The 17,292-nt window shown below is 39.4% G+C and overlaps 1 protein-coding gene across 4 annotated transcripts in view; it reads right to left on the bottom strand.

Moving 5' to 3' along the window:
- arhgef10 (Rho guanine nucleotide exchange factor (GEF) 10) overlaps nucleotides 1–17,292 on the bottom strand; it is a 153,032-nt gene that overhangs the window by 13,758 nt on the left and 121,982 nt on the right. For all 4 annotated transcript variants that reach the window (XR_005008541.1, XR_005008542.1, XR_005008543.1 and 1 more), the window contains one exon: nucleotides 13,776–13,950. Coding sequence is in view for 1 of the 4 variants with exons in the window: in XM_036593312.1 (XP_036449205.1) it covers nucleotides 13,776–13,950 (175 nt within the window). In the remaining 3 variants the exon portion in view is untranslated. The remainder of the gene's footprint in view (nucleotides 1–13,775; nucleotides 13,951–17,292) is intronic.

Genomic DNA, 17,292 nt, shown 5'->3' with positions numbered 1-17,292 from the left:
GCAAGAAGAAACGGTCAAACACTAAAAAGTCGTAAAGCTGAGGTCAGATTCTCATTCACCCAGCTTCTTGTTTGAATTGTCCTGTTCTACCTTAAATGGTACAGCAGTTACATTCTGGCGCCTCAGGCACCATTTAAGGTGGAACAGAAAAATTCAAACAAGAAGCTGGTGAATGAGAAGCGACTTCAGCCTCGTAAAAAGTCAAAGGTTGAGAGACATTTTACAAGAAACTATTCCACTTTTACTGGTGGATATGAGAGAAATGTGGCTATAGCTGAGCTAACGCTTAAAGAGGAGCAAAATAAGTCTGTGTTTTTGTTTATAATTTTTAGCCCATACTAGCACATTAGCACATACTGAGACATATTTACACACAGTAAAACGCACATAAAATGTTGTGGCTCCCAAACAAACAGGCAGAGTGTCCTTAACAAATAAGATCTACTTTGCACCTCACAGAACAAGCAAAGGTATTATCGTTGTCCGAATAAATCGCAAAGGCTTTTAGCTCTTAGCATTACAACCAATGTACTGTCAGGCTACTGGTTTTGAGGCCCTAGGCCTAAGGAAAGCCTTTTCAGAGCTCAGTGGAGGACGATGTCTTTGTAACCCGTCAGTGAGGTAAACCAAAACGTCTAAAAGCCCTTTAGCCTTCTGGGACAGTGCATCAATACTGCAAGGGTCATAAAAAGAGCAATTAGGGGCTTAAAAAAGGGACATAAATGATAAGCTTAAAGCCACTCACACAGACATTAGGTCTTTTTAATGGACGCCAATGGCGCTGCCCGAGATCGTTTCTGCAAGCACTGGATGAGGCCAGGAGAACTCTTTTGGCCGCTCAGGGTTGAGCATGGAAAAAGCAGGTCCTGTTGGGCTTATGTTTGTATTTCTCCTCCAGGACTAGAAAAAAAGCAAGTAAAATCTGGAAGTATTCTGCAATAAATGACATCACCTCACGTCCGAACCCCCTGCTGAGTGTTTCTGACCGCAAAAACGACAGGCCGAGTTCGGCTTGACCTCAATCATTCTCTATTTGTTCTCCCTCGTGTTATACACTATTCTTTCCCTCTCTCATTCTGCATCTCCCACTCCCTTTCTCTCCTCCCTCTCCCCCACTCTGTCTTTCTATGAAAAAACACTTCTGCTCTTGGCTCTCAGCTCCCCTGCAGAGGAACCCCTGCAAGAAGAGAAACTGTATGCGGCCACAAACTCCCTGATGTGGGTCCCCCACGGACCCCTAGCTGCCAAATACAGTTTCGTAAAAACAAGGCTCATGTGAGTCACACAAACAACCAGAACTGTCCAAGTCCTAGAGGATCAGATCCACTGCATTCCACAAGATGGAAATGATAGGACAACCATGATTGCATCTATCTTCTGAGCTTAAAAACCTCTTAAAACCTGGAGAGCACGCATGGGGGACCACATTTCAGATCCTCAATCTCTAAACAACATAACTGACAGATTAGTTTGATAGTAGTTATTAAGGCTGCAACAATATATCGTTGCAATATTAATACTGCAGAGGGCTGCAATATGCAAATAAGCCTCTAACCAAGCGATGAGGGGCCCAATGTTTTAAACCTTTTGTTCCAGTTTCGGACGCAAATCAGACGCATTCTTCTCGTGTGTTATTTTTGAAACTGGTCCACGAGCCTAAATGCACAGTTTATGGCCCACGTGAATAGAAAAATGCCAAATACGCTTCACTGGTTGCCTTTTCTGCTGGATTTACTAACATTTGGCTGGTTTTGTGTACATTTTTCTCCACCTTGTAAAACCAGACGTAAATTTGTGTTAGGGTCTCGGAGAGATTGAGAGACCTCCTTTAACAATGGCAGCAGACTCAGTGGTTAGACTGAGGCACAAGCATCGAATGCATGCTGAAAGAATGTTCGCCATCAGAATAACACTTTTAAACTCTCCTGAGACGATACAGCACAAAATATGCTGTGATGCAGCAACAATATACGTGTTATAAAGTAAGACCCCTGCAGAATGTTTTGGTGAGAACTTCACCTATCTACACTGTTATCTCTTCATCACTGAACTAGTGGGGGTAACGAAGTGGCCAGTGCCATCCTAGTTTGACATATGGCCACCCTTCTGGCCACCCCTGCTATGTAAAATGAATCAGCTGTCATCCATAAAGCAGTCACCAGAGAAATGTTCTCTTACCGATTCCATGTGAATGTTTATACTTTACTGTGAAAACCCGACATCAGGGGCATTCAGGATAGTGCTGCACACAAATATCAGCTTGTTGTTGCTCTGATAAGCTACTTTACTGAGCAATGAGCGTTTTTACTTAAGTGCTTTAATTTGCTGAGGCAATGCTACTAGAGGACCAGCTAACACTGGACTTCTACATTAGTGAAACACAACTAAAGGCACCTAAATACATTTCTTTATCAATATTGTATTTTTGATTTGTTGTGGATCCAATAACACTATATTCAGCAGTAGAAATGATGCAAGAAACAAATCTAGCAATTTTTTTCATTACACCTTAATAAAAACAGGAATAAAATTAGTTTCTGATGTTTAAGAAATGTAATTAACAACTTAGTATTAAATACCTAAATACACTTCTAATGTAGGCCTAATATAAGCACAAAAGAATTTTATTTACTGTTTCTTTTCATTTTTCTTCCCAAATAGTTCACACCCCCCACTAAAATGACCTGGTCTAACCTGGCCACCCCACTGTAAACATTCTGAACTTTCATTTTCTCTTATGTCTTCAGCTTGTTGACAGCTTTTTTTTTGTCTTCTTTAAACCTTATGCTTCATGAGCGAGCAGTTCTACACACAGTTTGCGAGATGAGCTGAAGTCTTAACAAACACAACAATAGTTTTAGATGCATTGACAGTGCAAACTGAGGTCGCATTAAGGGACGTTTTGAACAGCACCTGTACCCGCACCTGTTTTATTGTGCGCTGTGGCATCCTGACCAATTACAGATGTTCACTGGATGTTTCAATTAATCAAGGTGATCAACATGATCCAACAAGCGTAAATTACTTTTGTAAAAGTCACACAAGTGATTAATTAGTAGAAACAGCATTGATCCGATACCAGGTATCAGGACTGGGCCGATATTAGCACAAAATGCTTGTTCTACTGAGATACTGAGAAAAAAAAATGTCTCCGATCCAGTCTATTCTGAAACAGCACACACTCACACACTGTGTACTGTAAGAAAAGTGCTTCAATTGAAATGAGCTCATTGTAAAGCTTAGTAATTGTTAAAGAAAAACATACTGGATCAGGAGAGATAAGTTTTCAATATCGTTATCAGAAAAGAAAAAAGCCATCTCTATTCACCAACATATCACAAGGAAGTATGAAATACAGTGGGGTCCAAAAGTCTGAGACCATATCTGAGATTTTTCCATTTAAACCTGGAAATAAACAAATGAAAGTTTTACTATTTTAAAAAAATTAAAACAAAGTTGGGACACGTAAAATGAAAATGAAATATTCTACACTACTTCTAAGTTACTATTCAAATTTAAACAAATTAGTGACAATGACAGTGTTATGCTCATCTTTAGACAATTCCCAGATGAATCTGATCTACTTATTAGAAGCTACTGCACTTTCTTGTGGTGCCCATCCCAGCTCGAGTGCACACCGTCCTTAAAGTAGTGGTGTCAAAGTTAAGATGATAAATTATTAACGCTGCTAATTTTTAAATGCCTTTAACACATTTTCTCAGATTGACTATTCAAACCATCTGTAGTTCCAGCCTGAAGCCCAGCTGCTTATGCATTGATATGACTTTGCGACTGTAGTCCTCTCATTCAAACACAGCTTTTAAATGGCAAATTTTATTGATGGCTCTCTTGATAAGCTATTTCCAGCTGCTCTGAACTTGTTTATCACAGAGGTATGTTGAGTCTGAAGTATCATTTACAAGCAAAACACAGTGCTAAAGGCCGTAGTATGAGTAAAACCTGTAACATTAGCAGCAGAAGATGCCTTCGTCATATTATACTGGACAGGGCTTGTGGGAGAACAAGCAGTAAGATGTAACAGTAAATGGGTTACAAACTGTACAATATGGTATTTTTTCCCACATAACACAGCCCTGGATGAATAACTTAAGTCAGTACTGAACAATTAGTCTTGATATTAATAACTAAATTAAGTTTAAGTGGTTAAAACAAGAGCCAAATCGCTTATTTACAAACCTGTCTCACACTATCCACTAATGGTCGATCTATTTGTTTAAAAAATAACTTCAAGTAGTCATCAGGTTAAATATCACCCGGCCATTATACCAGTCTTTGTGACGTAACTCTAGAAATCCCAAAAGAGTTTCTCAGCGTCTGAGGCATGCAGGAACAAGGCCCAGCGGGCAACACACATACCTTACTGTGTTTAATGAACAGTATTTGAGCCTGCCCTGACAAATCACTGCTTTAGAAAAGACGTGGTGAGATCCACCACTTTAAATAAACTGGCGGTAAATGCTCTTTTTCTGTTAGTGGTTGAAACAATGCAAACAGAGAAGACCAAGTATAAATACTTCATGTAAACCGAAGGCTCTCTCTGTGGTCTCGCAGAACCCCCAGTCACCCTCAGACAGGAAGTCTTTACTGAGGCCAGTGATGCCCCACACACCGCATGCATGGCAGTGGAAGGAGGGGCCTGTCAGCGATGTGGGAGTCCCAGACTTTAGCTGACCCCAACTGACATCCTGTTTTCTTTTCTTTTTTAACTTGACCTTCTTAAACACTCCCCACCCAAACTCAATATAGCTGATAGGCATTTTCATATTCCATAGTGAGAAATCTGTGCAGACAGAGCATTTAAAAGAATAGTTTGGCAAAAAATTCAAATGATTGTTCAAAAATTCTGCATAGTTCAAATGCAAATACAAATGGTTCACTGTTAGAAATAAAGGTACATTTTTTTTTATCATCAAGGTACAAACAATGGAAATGTGCCCTCAAAGGTACAACAGTGGTTGCAAGGTCCAATTCTGCACCTTAAATAAGTTTTTTCCAGGTGAAAAGTTCCTTTTCATAACCGAATGTTTTAAAACAGAGCAATAAAATAAAAGCCTGGAGACGAGACGGGGTGTGTGGAGTCAGTACAACTTAAAGCCATAATTTCAATCAATTATGGTACAATTATGTTCCCTGACTAAAGGTGCTGAGATGTACCCTTGAGGGTACCACCCCAGTGACAAGAATGGTCCTGCCCCAGTGACAGTTTAGTACCTTTATTTCTTAGAATGTAGAGAAATTTCCCATGTTCACAATGTCACACACAAGTCCCAAAGACCAGTGAACCTACACGTCTTCTAACTTTTATATGTAATGTAGATAATTCTAAAATAATGGCAAAACTGAAAAACTAAGTTTCCTTTGGGGACAAATTTGTGTTGCAACATCCTCCATGCTAAACGCTTTTTAAAACTATTGTAAAACAATGTCTCAGTCATGAATAAACATATTTATAATCATTTCATAGAATGGTTTTCTGTGAAGCAGATTTTGGAGGCATTAAATGCTTTGGATGCTCCCCCCATCACCACTGTGAACAATTCTGTTGTGACTATACAGACACAAGGTCAGAGGTTGAGAAATGAATGCCAGAAATGAAGGTCCAGCAGCAATGTTTCTAGGCGAAAACTGAAGTGATTTTAGCTTAAAACTCTGGTGTAACTCTGACACTAAAATATAGCGGCATTTGCAGTGGAACTATTTTGTTCATTGAGTTAGACAGCTGTGTAAATACAAGGGCTTTTGACATTTTTGTTTAAAAAATTGTTGCTTGCCATACCAAGGTCAAGCAGCCAGTATGTTCAAAATTGACCACTTCTGTTGAGACCCCATATCTATTATAAATCAAGCCCATTCGGAAAAACTTTGCCCATCATTTGTATTCTACTGGTTCTTGGTGCTTGGACCCCGATGATTGGCACTTAAGATGTTAACAGATGAGACTGTTCACAGAAATGTTCCGCAACAAATTCAGATGAAAACTAATTGGAAGTTGTCTTAGTTGCTAAGCAGTATAAAAAATTTATAATAAATAAATACTAATAATAACGTAGACCTAATATAAGCACAGAAGAATTTTATTAAAATGCTGTTTCTTTTCATTTTTTCCAAACTAGTTTGCAACCCCCACTAAAAATACTTGGTCTAACCTGGCCACCCCATTATAAACCTTCTGAATTTTCATTTTCTCTTTCGTTTTCAGCTTGTTGACAGAAGTGATTAAAAGTCTGGTGTAACTTTGATCACCACAATATAGGAGCAATTGCAGTGAAATTCAAGTTGATGAAACAGTTTAACAGCTATGAGTTTAACAGCTATACAAATACAAAAGTTTTTTGAATGGACCACTTTTTTGAGACCCCATATCTATTATAAATCGAGCCCATTCTAAAAACTTTGCCCATCATTTGTATTCTACTGGCTCATTATGATTGGACCCCGATGATTGCCACTTGGGATATAACAGGCAAGACTGTTCACAGAAATAAACTACATCAATTTCAGATTCAAACTAATTGGAATTTGTCTTAGTTGCTAAGAACGACAATCTACAGGTACACCTTTTATGCCCATCGTTCCAAAGCTGCTGATGAAAGAAATTCGAGAACGTAAAAATTAAACCAACAATGGCTGTCTTTCCTTGAAGACTGAAGGGGCCAGTTACACTAGTACCAGATACTCCTTGTGCAAATGAACCTAAAGAGCATGAAGTGCTCAGAAAAGCTTTAGATAAAGACAGTATGGTGAAGACAGTGCGGCTGGTCTGCGCCAACTGAGTGCTGCCTTAATTATACACTGCGCTGTCATAAACACTTTATCAGCGCACTGTTCTCTCACACAATGTTCCTATCTTCATACAGCCCACGCAAATGAGGAAGAATAAAGATGATCACAGAGGTGCAGACGATGATGAAGATGATGAAGTGCTCTAATTGACACATGCTCACTGCTGCTTTCTCCCCAATCAGTCGTCGCAGCCAGTTTAATCCTCAGACTGATGGCATTAATGAGAGCAGATGAGATTTATGCAGCCAGACAGATATGCAGAGGCAGAGCGAGAGAGAGAGAGAGAGAGAGCGAGAGAGAGAGAGAGAGATAGAGAGAGAGGGGTTCTTGTTTATCACAGAAATCAGTCATGGCGCGCCAAACACAACAGGCTGATTTGCTCTCAGCCAAGATAACTCTAATGGCAGATTTAGGAATGATCTTAACGTCTCTGTCACCTCTTAGCATCACTATTCAAACTCTATTACAGTCACCGAATATGACTGCTGTGTCTGAGCAAACAGCATTTTTCAGCAAACACTTAAAGCAACTGAAGTGAGAGAAGAAAAGCAAAACAAACGCAGAAGGAACAGAGCCAAAGTAAGAGATTTTGCTTTTGTTTTTGTTTTTTGGCCGTTGTCCTGGCCTGCACTGTAGGCGCTGTCATGGCTCAGTGTGAGCTGGGGGTGGTCTTCAGTGTGTCTGACAGTACAGGGCAGGTCGACTCAGCCGTCACACACACAAACGTCCCCTGCAGTCGGCTCAGCGCTAAAACACACACACACACACACCGCACAATCCCACTGTCAGTCACTCTCCGCCATCACTGAGGATATCCAAACACAGCTGCAGAGCTACGCCACCCAACAAACACAGAGCCACTACTTTATGCTGTTTCCACAGTACTTGAAACACTGAATAAGGAAGTTTTCACATTCAGTTCTTTTTTAAATGAACTGAACTCAGTTCTGTTAAAAGTGAAGTTTTAATACGAAAACTACAAGTGTTAGATTTTAAAACAACAGTTTTATAAGTTTAGTGCTATTTACTGACATTTGTTTTTCTGGACCTTTGTAAGCAAGAAATTTGATGTAATTGGACCTCCCCTCATTTTAGTTGAACACCCCTGACCTAAGGTCACCTTATTTCTCACGAAATTGGTCCTGTCCACTGTAAATCAAAATGTGATTGGTTGCGTCCACTGCCAGTTCCTGATGTAAGGCCTTCAGTTCAGCTCCTGAAGTTCTAAACAATGGGAGAGCTCACTCGGCTATATCTACCTAGATACCACAGGGAACAATTTGTCACTGAACAATTTTCCATCCAGTGGTTTATGAATTTAGCCATTTTAACGGTGTTAATACAATAAGGTTCGGGGCTGGTTAACCCCTTAATCTCAAGCTTATTACATATTATTACATAGTAATTACAAGAACTTCAATGCAAACTAAGCTATTCTTACATTACATAAATTTGTAATAAACCTTTGGGGCCGCTGGTGGGCCCTGGGGTTAAAAAATATCTGAGGCTATATTCCCACAAGCCCAGGTCAGGGGGCACCCCTGGAAAACTTCTCAAATGAAAACATCTCAAATGTGACAATCATGACAGTCAATATGCTACAAACTACTGCTAAGTGTGTTATGGTCAGCATTTCTCACTGCCCTCCAGCTCGGATAGGTCCTCATCCTCCTCAAGTAGCTTTTTCATTCTAGTCTTTTCAGTGCCGCCTTGGTTTTTTGCTGCTCTTGCCAAGACTGTCCATCCTTACATGATTCACGTATGAAAATTACTACGTCTCTAATGCAAAGAAAAAAAAAACTGTAGATCTGCCTTTTGTGTCAGCCTGTATAAGATTCACACTGTCATACTGAATTTGATTCGCTAATCTGTGGGGGCTATTTAAGGGGGAATGGGAAATGAGAATGCAAAGCCAACTTCAGCTTCATCAAATCTCTGTAAGACTCAGTTACAATCAGTGAACCGGGGCTGCACTACTTAAGGATGCAACGTTTATAGTTTGTCTGAGCGTTCTTGCTACCAGCCCATCGGGAACTCTCCCAAATCTCCCGATTACCCATCTGCCAATGCTATGCAGTGCTGTAGTTTGCTTACTGGGCCTACTTTCCTACCTGGCGGATACAAGACCACGTCAGTCATGTAAGAGGTGACAATGCGCTGCTCATATGTTAACTATGAAGCTGCTCCTGCATTCATTTGCATGGAAGTTCTTAGTAGATAAACTGCTAAATAAGCCGCCCCCATTAGCGCAAAGTGTTGGCAGACTTTCTGTAATTAGCACCTCTTTTAGTAAACCTAGCCCAAAATCTTGACGGTGGTCAAAAGTCCTTTTGGTCTAAACTCAAACTGAAGCCCATAATAAGCCCATAAAACACTGTACGTGAGTAAGCTTTCATTAACCAACTCCATTATTATTATATACAGGCTCAGACTCACACTGCTGTGTTGAGAAGTCTGCTGGCGCTAGTTCAGTCTGACTCACTGCATGATGGGAAGGGAAGCTTTCAGTGGAATTCAAACAGGCTTGGATTTGGGGAATAGATTATGCAAACACAGATTACAGATTACTGTTCCAGCCCAAAACCCCAGTTCTGCTCTGATCTCGACTGCTTCATCGAACGAGCTGTAAACGCTATTTTGCCATCCGCTGTTATTTTTGGATTTCTGTAGGAATCTTAGCTCTTCTGCAATCATGCCTTTCTAAACACGTACTGAAGGAGTAGTGCGCTGAATTGACTTGATCCAAATGTGCACATCCTTTCTGCATGAATAAAATACAGTATATAAAACAATTATTGCTAAAAGTAAGACACACTTGTGCTGATGTAATATATTTTATACATCTGTAAACAAAGTACACAGCTGAATCATGTAAATCCAATGCACTGCTCTGTACAGGGATGAGAGCAGAAAAAAGGAAGTGAAGAGCAGAACTAGCACTCATTCATCAGACAACATGCACACCAACAACGCTGTAGTCATAGTGATTAGAAAACACCAGGATAATACAGGGTAAAGCCCAATCCTGTGATGTAATACACACATGGTCATGTGGAGACACATGAATGACCCCGTTGATGACAACAAATCCCCTGGGCGGCATCCAAACATCATCAAAATATCACACAGAGGTTTCTTTACGACTCTTGCTCCAAACTAGAGGCTAGTGTCTGCTTGCAGAAAACATCACGGCCTTAGGTTTTCCTTTTGGCCCCTTGGATTAAACTTCATTTCTTCAGTTTTTGAAGTTTTTTTCACAGCTTTAAATTCATACAATCATTTAGTTGAAGGGGAATCCTTCAAAATTTCTACATAATTCTGTGGTTATCAAAGTCATCCAGAGTGGTCTGATGTGAAATGGTTCACTGTAAACGTACAGACTCAGATGTCTTAACAGTGGAGGTGATAGGAACCAGAGGTCACCATGTCTACAACACAAATTATGCCATATTATTTACTATCCAAACCACCAGTTAACCTACACATCCTCTGAATTTTTATATGTAATGTTGAAGATGGTAAAATAGTGGTCAATCTGAAAAAGAACGTTTCCTTTGGGGACTATTTTGCCTTACAGCACTCTTTATATATCCCTCCATCATGAGTACATTAAAATAATTTGATTAAAATACGTTTTAGGCCAAAACATCACCAGAAAACTACCGTTAAACTATGCGTTAGACATCATGCAGCGTATTCATAGTTATTACATTTCATGTAATAACTTTCATTTCATGTAATAACTTTCTTTAGACATCTGGTTTCTGTATCCACCACTATGAACAATTCTGACTGGGTTTCTCTAGAACTAAGTATTTTACACCAAACCACTATGAATGATTTTGAAAAAAATCTGTAGAATTCCCCTCCAAGTAAAATGATTAATGGATTAATTTAAAGCTGTGAAAAAACTTCAGCAGCTGTCAAAAACTGAAGAAATGAAACTTAATCTATGGGTCTAAAAGATCACAGAGAAAAAAGTAAAAAACTATGATGACCTAATTTGATTACATGCTAAGCATTTAACTGTACAGAAATTTTGAAATTTGTTCCCCTTTTAGATAAATACATAACCCTTGTGTGGTGTTGATGTGTTTGTTACTCAGTGGTCTGGTGGACCCACCACATTATTGCTTTTTAAATCAATACAGCCATAACAATTTATGTAAATATACCAGATGTTTAAAATATCACAAGGGGCCAGCGTAGGGTTCTCCTTTAGCAGCTGTAGCCAGTCAGCAGCCTGTCCATGTTGTCCACCCTCACACACATATATACAAACACATACACACACACACACACACACACACTAACAGCAGGCCATGTAGGAGGAGAACAGAGTGAAGGACACAGCACCTCCACACTTTTATTCCCCACAGGTTCACTCAACACCACATGTGTAATATAAATGTGTGGGGGGTGAACAGAGTGAAGGCACTGAAAATGGGTTATTTTATATGTTCTTCACAGAAAATGAGCAAAGACCAAGAATTCTGAGGCTGAAATAATGATAAATAGCATCATTTTTTCTTTTGGTGAACACTGAAAATGGGTCCTACAGACCCCAACACCACACAAAGGTTAAAATACTTTATGCCGGCAGCCACTGTCGTGCAACACTGCTATTAAAAAAGAGACACAGCAAACAAAACTACGTTTTCCTTACTTGTTCACATATAGAGTGGGGTCCAAAACTCTGAGACCACTAGTCAAACTGCCTCTATTTTGCATTCTTTTCTATTCTAATGTAATGCAAAGTTTTCACTACAAACTGCCAATTTCATTAAAACCAGCACTTCATTTTGTAAAAAGTAGCAACCTTTGCCGACTGTTAACCTGTTAGCATCTACTCTTTGCTGTTAATACCATGATGTCTCAATACTGTCTGTGCATTTATTTTGATAACATGATCTAACAAAGCTGAAAATATGCACATATTATATATTTTTGTTTGCGTCACAAAAACTTCTACAAGCAAAACAGTACATGAATAGGAAAATACTACTCACTTCAGTGTTACTCATTACTGTTCTAAATGTGCTGACGCGCTTCCTCTGAAAGTGTATCCAATAAAAGCCAACTTCTTTTACACAGTGATAGAAAACACGGTAGCACAACGAAAACTCTAACGTATCACCTACAAGCCGCTAGTTATCAGAGGGTTAATGAACTGTGTAAGAATGGATGTCTAACACCCCTTTACCGTGATAAAACTCATGTGTGTCTTGCTGGAATAGATTTTTCAGAGAGCTTTGGACAGTGTTGAGCAGTGTTTGGATCCGGGAAGCGTCAGTGGTCTATCATTTCAAGACTGTGGTGTCTCAGTCAGGAGAAAATTAGAGGTTTTTTTGGGGCTCTGTTTGTCCACATGAAAGCCTTGAAGATGATTGCATAACTCAACCAATAAGAAAGCACATACAACAAAGAGACAAAGCCTATGAGGTCACCTGACGCAGGACAAAGCCCTTTATTATAGGTTACACGGAGGGCCTTTGTTTATGAGAAATGCCTGAGTAGAGAAGGCTGTGCTCTATTGAAAATGCTCTTCACAAGCCACACTGTTTGCGATGTGGATTAAACTGTTGACAGGTTTAATGGTGTCTATTTACATGTTTCCTGAGAACGTATATTTACCTGAGTGTAATGTTGACAGTTTTACAGGTTTGTTGAGCTTTATATTTGTCTGAGAGAATGATCTTCCATAGTGTACGCCTATAAAAATGTCAATTAAGCTGTGTGTCTACTGGTTGGTGTGTATTATACAGGTGTAAAGAAGTGTGTTCACCTGCGAAGGTGTGCCTGAAAGGTACACCGGTGTGTAGAGGCAGGGAAGGTTAAAGGTATCTATCAGATAAGCTGTTATTTATGGGTATATAGATATTCAAAGTTATTGGAAAGATGAATCAAACAGACGATGACCCTACAAACCACCTGTAGGAGTACAGGCTGAGGCCCAGTCGCAGCACAATGTATTTTGCTTTGGCAGAATCTGTGACTGTAACTTTCTCATTCAAATGCAGCATTTGAATGACTTTTAAAGCAATACCTTCAGCATCTTCAGCAGCCTATGCTGGATAGTACTTGAGGGAGACCTAAGGATCAACAAGCAGCAAACTAACAAAAACAACAGCCAAGTAGAGCTCCAGATCCAAGATCTTTCAATGTAATAAGAATCTACGTGCTGTACAAATGCTGCATATATGATATATACAGTAATTGGCTGGAACATGCAGCCACTGTTGCTCTCACTGAACGTTGGCGATGAAAACTGGAAACTATATTCACTCTATGGAAATCATACAATTTTCATTGCGAAGTTCATGTGAACCCCATGATCACATGATGAAAATGTTACTGAATTTCTGAAATAAATACGTTCTGATGAAGCTTATTTTGTCCACTCATAGCTATAACAAAATATACTACTTCTTCAACGGAGAATCTCTTTCTTTTGGGTCAAATTTGAGCAAAAAAAACAGATGTGACTAATTATGACTAAATACACACAAACAAAAAAATCACAATGATTAATCTTAAACCTATGACAGCCCTAGTATTTATTCAATCTGTCATGGATAGATGTTCAGAGTAGTCAATAAATGTATATACATTATATATATATATATATGTCTTTAGAAGTTTGTGCATTTACCTAATGCTGCTTCAAATAAATTCTTGAGATGTTTTATGCAAGTGGCCTCTGGAGTTTAGAGGGGGGTATTTCAGAGAGCAGGGTTTTTCAGTTAACTGGATAACTTGAGTCAAAAGTGAGGGCTATCCAACATAAAGTTTTGCCTCTTCTCTTATTTGACAGGCTTGACATCTGGCTTAATTTAACTGGCTTATTGAGAAATCCTGCTTTGTGGAATAACCCTGATGTGTGTATTTACCCAAACCAATACTGTTTCAAGTGTACAGTGTTTAAGACCTGTTAACTGGTGTGCGCTACATGTATTTTGAGGTGTATTTACCTGATAAGATGTTGTTGACGGGCGTGGCGATGTTGATGTCCTGCAGGTGCTCCAGGGTTTCAGTATGGAAGAGCCGGAGGGTGGAACCGGAGCTGAAGGCGATCCAGATGCCCACACCAGCCACCACCATCTGAGACACCACCATACCCTCTTCATGATGAGCCTCCAACTGGTGCTGCACAACACAGGAAGAACATACTATGAACACTCATTGGAAACTTTACTAGAAACACATAACTTGTAGCTCCACTTTGCTTGTGTACAGTAAAGAGCCTGCAGCTCACAACCACCTGAAAGACCTGGTAGACCACCAAAACTGTCCAAATCAGACAAACATCTCAACTCGTCATTGAGAGAGAGGAGAAAATCAAGCTGCTTCAGATCTGAAAACATCCACAGATGTTTCTGTCCATCCTTCCACTGTGAGAAGACTAGAAAATAGACAAATCAAACAAAGAAGCTGCTGGTGTTCTCAGAACAATGGACTGACCACCCCAGAGTCCAGACCTCAACATCACCATATGCGTTTGGGATTATCTGGATCGTGAGAAGCAGAAAATGCTAAACCAACTTCTAAGACTGAATTTGGAGATGTGGAAAAAATTGGTCCCACTTTATATTATGTATCTCTAATAACTGTGTAGTTACATGTGAACAACAAATGCAACAACAATGTAACTATTAATGACTTAGTCACTGTTACATATGGTCTACAGAAGTACATCTTATGTAATTACACATGTGTATCAACTTCAGTTTTGCCTCAAGTAATTACACAAGTGTAATAACATAAATGTAATTACATTTGTAATCAGGCTGGACCAGCAGTTTTTTTCAGAAGTTTTTTTTTCCAGCAGTAAAAGGAAGTATGTAATAACTTACATTAAGACATTACTTACACTGTATCTGCCAGCTTTCCTAACATTTAGCTAGCGTTTATGTTGCTAGTGCTGTGACACTGTAACCAATTTCCACTTTAAACCATTCTGTAATGTGACAGTACAGCAGACGTCCCCTTATCGAAAACTGTCATGACATCAATTAAATATGTTGCATTAACCCCTAAAGCAATGTCTATATTACCAATCCATTATTACATAGTACCTACATAATAACTACACAGGAACTGTCCACTTATTTTAAAGTGTAACTTTAACACTACACTACACAAACGTTCCTGTGTAGAAGATACACTTGTGTAATTAGATGAGGCAAAACTGAAGTTGACACACATGTGTAATTAAATACGCTGTACTTCTGTAATCCATCCGTAACACTGCCTAAATCATCAGTAGTTACGGTGTTGTTGCATATGTTATTCAAGTGTAACTACATAGTAATTAGCGACACAATATAAAGTGGGCCCAAACAATATCCCTGCAGGGAAAGGAAGGTCTCTGACTTTTGCACAGTACTAAAGGTGTTAAAACCTCTACATCAAACACATTTATCTAAGCACACACTATACCGTATCACATTTTCCATGTTCACTCCACCCTTTTGCCCAGATTCCTTTGTTTACCCAGCCAAACACTTACACACCTGCTTCAATTCATCAACCAGCATTCACCAGCAGACTCCCGATTAGCTCAGCCAAGGGCTTCAATGTTTGGTTAAACTGTAACTCTTGAGAAATAGTTTAAGGGAAATCACATCTTTTTTCTAAAGCAGGCTGGTTTTCTGCTTGGCTGCGGAGCTGGAACAGACCAGGTCTGTGTGTCTGATCTTGTCAGCAGCTGAATGAGGTAACCCAAAGAGCTCGGACAGAATAAAGCAAGGCTACAGACAAAGTCCAATTAGTCAGAGACAGAGACTCAAATGGACACAGGAGAGAGCGAATTAGAGAGACAGTATCATTGGAACGCTGTCTCTAACAGTTAAAGTTAACATTTTCAGGCTGTTGGGAAATGAATAAAGCATTTAACAGCCCCAATTCCGCAGGCAGGCTTTAAGCCAGTGTAAGCCAGCGCTCATCGCTTTTCCACAGCCACTTCTAGGCTGCAGTGAGTCTTGCGCAGGGAAAAAGTACGGCACTTGCTTGATTCATTTCCACATGAATAAAACATATTTTAAGGTTTAATCTTTCAGTATACTTACTTTCTGCAACAATTGTGCTGATGTAATATGTTTTATTCATGTGGAAATTACAGTACTGTGCAAAAAATCAGAGACCCTTTATTTATTTAATTTTCAGTCAAAAGGAGACACTTTAAATGTAACTACTGGGTTTAAACTAAGTCGAATAGCTAATGATAGAAATGTAAAAAAAACTGTGGTCTGAAGCTTGAAGAAAAAACTTACGTTTTGTTTTGCTTTAGGGAGCAAGGAGCAGACAGAGAGAAGCATCTCCAGCTCTAATAAATGGAAAAAAAAATGAAATCAAAGTTTCTGGGTCTTTAAAGAACCTTAAAAAACTTCACAGAAGTGGCAAACTTGAAAGGACATGCCTTCGTAGACAGTGTCCTTAGAAGGATGCAGCCCCTGAATTGGGACACAGCCACAGTTTCTCAAAGAAATCTGCAGGGATATTTTTTCCACACCTCCAAAGTTCAGTCTTATAAGTTGGTTTTGCAGTTTCTCATGATCCAAGAAATCCAAAACACATTCGGTGATGTTGAGGTCTGGACTCTGGGGTGGTCAGTCCATTGTTCAGCAGCTTCTTTGTTTGATTTCTTCTTTTTTGCCGATTTTCTTTTCTCAGTGAGAGCTTCTTGACAGCTGCACATCCTTTCAGACCCATAGTGTTGGGGAAGGCTCTGACTGCAGAGCTGCAGATTCACACCTGCAGTTTCACTCCAGTGGAACGTACGCGCAGCAGGGCAGCCGATTGCACCATGTAAACAAAACCGAGCGTCCCATTCATATTTCAACCAGCGTTCGTTCTCATGTATAACGTCTCCGATGTAAACAGTGACTGTGCTGGTTGTACGTGTCGCCATGCATATTACTATTCAGGAAGGGAGACCGTCGCCAAAATACAAATCAACCATTGAACCATAAATCAAAACACATTACAAAACCATCAGAAAAAAAACATTTAACAGTTTCTGTGTTTTTATAGCAGGGATACATTCAACAACCAAAGTTTGTTTTAGCTTAAAGCTTAATATTATGCTCAGTTTAAGCCTGCTTGAGCTACATAACCCATTATGTCTACATAACCCATTAGCTTACACAGGCCACATAAGCTGTAGTTTGTGTAATATTTACCCTGTGAATCTCTTCGTATGTTCACACCAAAGTTTGTTTTAGCCTAAAGTTTTAACAGAACATTAGCACAACGTAAATTCATCACAAATTTACTGGAAACCCACATAAAAGACTGAAATGTTGATTAGACTTCCCATTCATTATGCAATCCCCTCGGAAATATCTCCCGAAAAATGAATAACTTGTAATTTCTGGCTGTTAAAGGGTGGTCTCTGACTTTTGCACAGTACTGTATGTGCACACTGAACATCAAGTAAACTCAATGCATTAGTTATTTCAGTGTGCATCTGCGCTGGGCATATTCTGT

Source organism: Colossoma macropomum, unplaced genomic scaffold (genome assembly GCF_904425465.1).
Source record: "Colossoma macropomum unplaced genomic scaffold, Colossoma_macropomum, whole genome shotgun sequence".
Lineage (NCBI taxonomy): Eukaryota > Metazoa > Chordata > Actinopteri > Characiformes > Serrasalmidae > Colossoma > Colossoma macropomum.
The sequence above is the reverse complement of the archived record's forward strand: the minus strand, read 5'-3'. Positions and strand labels throughout refer to the sequence as shown.